The sequence below is a fragment of the Peromyscus leucopus genome, chromosome 4 (assembly GCF_004664715.2).
Source record: "Peromyscus leucopus breed LL Stock chromosome 4, UCI_PerLeu_2.1, whole genome shotgun sequence".
NCBI lineage: Eukaryota > Metazoa > Chordata > Mammalia > Rodentia > Cricetidae > Peromyscus > Peromyscus leucopus.
This window is the reverse complement of record NC_051066.1, coordinates 65,625,925-65,629,924: the sequence shown is the minus strand read 5'-3', so window position 1 is coordinate 65,629,924 and position 4,000 is coordinate 65,625,925. Positions and strand designations below refer to the sequence as shown.

At 34.8% G+C, this 4,000-nt stretch overlaps 1 protein-coding gene across 1 annotated transcript; it reads left to right on the top strand.

Moving 5' to 3' along the window:
- The first annotated feature begins 2,280 nt into the window (after positions 1 to 2,280).
- On the top strand, positions 2,281 to 3,210 carry LOC114685938 (olfactory receptor 4A47-like). The gene has a single exon (XM_028860573.1). It carries the CDS (start codon positions 2,281 to 2,283, stop codon positions 3,208 to 3,210), a length of 930 nt encoding a protein of 309 aa, XP_028716406.1.
- The last annotated feature ends 790 nt before the right edge of the window (positions 3,211 to 4,000 follow it).

Genomic DNA, 4,000 nt, shown 5'->3' with positions numbered 1-4,000 from the left:
ACTTTTCACTACACAATTATATCAATTGAGTTTGACAATTAATACATTGAGGAAACTTCTGCACACACAAAGTTACAAGGAAGATTGCATGTGACATGAAAATGAGTATAGTGTTGGAAAACCAAAAGAAATTGATAGCACTTATTTTGTGTCCTTGAAAGTGATAGTTCCAACTTGTAAAGTAGAAGATTCTGCTGAAAAGTGATTCCTCATCCAATATCAACGATTCTTTCCTTTGATATGAGCCCCTGATGTAGACCTTGAACCTTTGTACGATAGTGATTCTTTGTGGTGTCTAGAAGTCTATCTTGATCATAACAATGTAATGTGTGTACTTATAGTCATTTGTCAAATATAGGTTGTGAAGCATTCACCATTATTTTAGATGGTGTAACAGGCTTCCTGTCTCTGAAATTAGTCTAGGGAAAAGAATAGATGGAACCAGAGGGACATGAAATTGTTTTGGACAAGGAGAGTCAATGGGGCTTCATAAACTGATAAATAACGAACATAGAAACTAGGAAAGAGTGCAGGAAACTTTTAGAATTTGTTTTAAGGTGGAACAAAGACAGATACTACTTTATTAGCAGAAACTTGGAAGGAATGGATTCATTCTGAACAATTTTAAATTTACTTTTGCAAATACTCAATGGATATATAACTAGAAATGCAGACAACAGTTTGAAAATGAGGAGAGAAAGAATGGTGAAGACATACTATTTTGGTGTGCATTACACATTGATAGGTTGGGAAAAGGAGGGATATCTAATACACAAAGTGAAGTTGTCAGTGATCTTGTTAGACATCTGAGATTCTGTTATTTCTGGATCACATATTATTTCCACACAAAGCATTATAGTTTCATTATTATCCCTTCCATATATTTATACATTGAAGTCTTAGGAATTCAGAAAGTGACTTTATTTTTTGTCAGAGTGTTGGTATAAATAACCAAGTTAAATTCATTATAGAAGGTAACAATTCCTCATGATTTGATGTTTTTAATATAAAGAGAAATTTGACTAAGCATGGTGGCACATATTTATAATTCTAAAACCTGAGAATTAGATGCAGGATCTGGAATTCAAGATACATAGTAAGTTTGAAGCCAACCTGGGCTACATGAGACTTGCCTCAAAAAAAGTGAGAAATTTTGGTACAGGGAGAGTACCATATGAATGTAAAATTGGTGATGGATAATCCAGGAGCAAATGGTTTCCTAATGGTCTTATGAAGGACCCATCAATGTGTCTACTGGTTCTGAATTTCTAGCATGCAGAACTCTTAGACAACATATCCCAGTTTATAGAACATATTCCATTTTGTGCTAATTTTCATTTTCTTTTCTTTTTAACAGAAGTGCTAGTAAAAGAACAATGATTTTGGAACTAAAAACTGTTGCTGCAACAAATATCTAAAGCTGCAGAAGTGGGTATTGAGTAGATGCTGGAAGCGTTTTAGAATTTATGATTAAAAAAAAAAAGCTTGGACTCCCTTGAAGAAAGGGACTGCTTGCTTGTTGTAGTATGGACATGGAAAGGTGATTTTTCTCAGGGTATAGAAATGAAAGAAGAGAGCTGCAGAATGTACTCACATACACACACACACACACACACACACACACACACACACACACACACTCCCTTAACAGAATGCTCTCAGAACCATGGATGTTAAGGTAGTTGTTGAGGTCTCAACTAGAAATGAAAAATGTTATTTGAAACTGGAAGGAAGACATCCATTGTCTTAAATCAGCAGGGCTAGTAACTAATACAGAGATTTTATTGTCATGCATTTGTAGTTCATTCGACTTTGAGTATGCAAAGCACCCTAAGATTCATAATTATAATTTTGTGACTTCACATATGGTATAGCTACTCATGGAGTCCGCTTTCTGTTCTCTATTGCTCTCTACTTCTTCTTTAAACTCATGTAAACTTGCTTCCTCTGAGAAGTATTCCCAGACCCTGGTGGATTATAAATCCCAATACTGAGTTTACAGTATGGCATAAATAATAAATGTTTGTCATGATGCTTATGAAACTGGTCTTTACTGACTGACCCCATCATTGCATATCAAATCATTTAGGTCAGGAAACCTTGTCCTGAATGACTTGGAAATCCACATATTTATAGCAGGGATCTTCGCACAAATATATGTGGTATATATTTATTTAAACAGATGAATAAGGAGGAACTGATATATTACTCTAAGAATATTTTCATTGCTTTATAGGTAAGATCTTCTCATATCTGAAATCAGAACCAATGAAAGAGTAAATGGAACCAAGGAGCAATGTAACCTACTTTGTCCTCTTGGGCCTCTCAGAGAATCCAAAGGTGCAGAAAGGGCTTTTTGTCCTGTTCTTGCTCTCCTACATGTTGACCATGGTGGGAAATCTGCTCATTGTTATGACTATAACTATTAGCAACAGCCTGGGCTCACCAATGTATTTCTTTCTTGCTAGCTTGTCTATTGTGGATATTATTTATCCATCAGCCATTTCTCCCAAATTGATTTCAGATTTGTTCTTTGGTCAAAATACAATATCCTTTAAATTTTGTATGATTCAGCTCTTCACAGAACACTTTTTTGGTGCATCAGAGATCTTTCTTCTGTTGGTGATGGCCTATGATCGTTATGTAGCCATCTGTAAGCCCTTGCATTATTTGACTATTATGAAGCAATGGGTTTGTGTTGTGCTGTTGATATTATCTTGGATTGGAGGATTTTTGCATTCAGTAATTCAGCTCAGTACTATTTATGGACTTCCATTCTGTGGTCCTAATATCATTGATCATTTTTTGTGTGACATGTACCCCTTATTAAAGCTTGTTTGTATTGACACCTATGTCATTGGCCTCTTAGTGATGGCCAATGGAGGGCTGATCTGCACGGTTGTGTTTCTACTCCTACTCATCTCTTATGCTGTCATCCTGTACTCTCTAAGGAACCTTAGTCAGGAAGGGAGGTGGAAAGCTCTCTCCACATGTGGCTCTCATATCACTGTTGTTGTCCTCTTTTTTGTTCCCTGTATTTTCATGTATGCACGACCTGCTATAACTTTCCGCATTGACAAGTGGTTGAGTGTGTTTTATACAGTCATTACCCCCATGCTGAACCCCTTGATATATACTCTGAGAAACTCAGAGATGACAAATGCTATGAAGAAGCTCTGGAGAAGTAAAGTTACTTCAGAACACAAATAAGTGAGCCTTCCTCAATGAAAGAAGTCATCTGACTGATGTTGTTTCCTTATGATGCATATCTTCTGAATTCTGATGTTAACTTCCATTATTTCTAAAGCATTAATACAAAAAACAAATGAATTAAATGGTTTTACTCTTAATAAATTTCCATTCTATCATATAACTTTGATAATATCTTGTTTATTACCATACCTGGACAGGCATAATGCATATAACATTGGGCACCAAATGAAAAAGAAGTAATGAGTTAGTAAATGAAATCTTTATGGCATTGCACTGATTTTATTTGTATTTATGATATTTACATTGCCTTGTTTCATTTTAGTTTTCTTTTTACATTAATTTTTTTATAGCAGCTAAGTATTTAAATACTGTTAGACTCTTGTTGATATTTGATTTCATTTACATTATATACAGAATTTTGTTTGTCATAATTTTATAAAATAAAAATAGAGAGATTAATAGAAAAATTAATAGAGATAGAACCCACAAAAGTGGTAAGAATACAAAATCAATGTACCTATCAGCCACCTGGATGCCACTGCTCTCAGATGCTAAGACTGGACTGTGGTTTAAGATTCCCCAACTAGGAACTGTCATCATTCATGAAAAGGATGAGCCTAGAGGACACAAGCTAAGTGATAAGCCAGAAATAGGAAGATAAATAACATATAAAGTGATTTCTATGTGGAATATAAAACAATCATACTTACTGGAGCAGGGACAGAATGATTGAAGTCATGGGTTGAATAAACAGAGGATGTTGAGAATATGGAGATTTATTAAAGAC

Bases quoted from the DNA above. Each gene is read 5' to 3' on its own strand.
- LOC114685938 (XM_028860573.1), top strand. From the start codon at position 2,281: ATGGAACCAAGGAGCAATGTAACCTACTTTGTCCTCTTGGGCCTCTCA.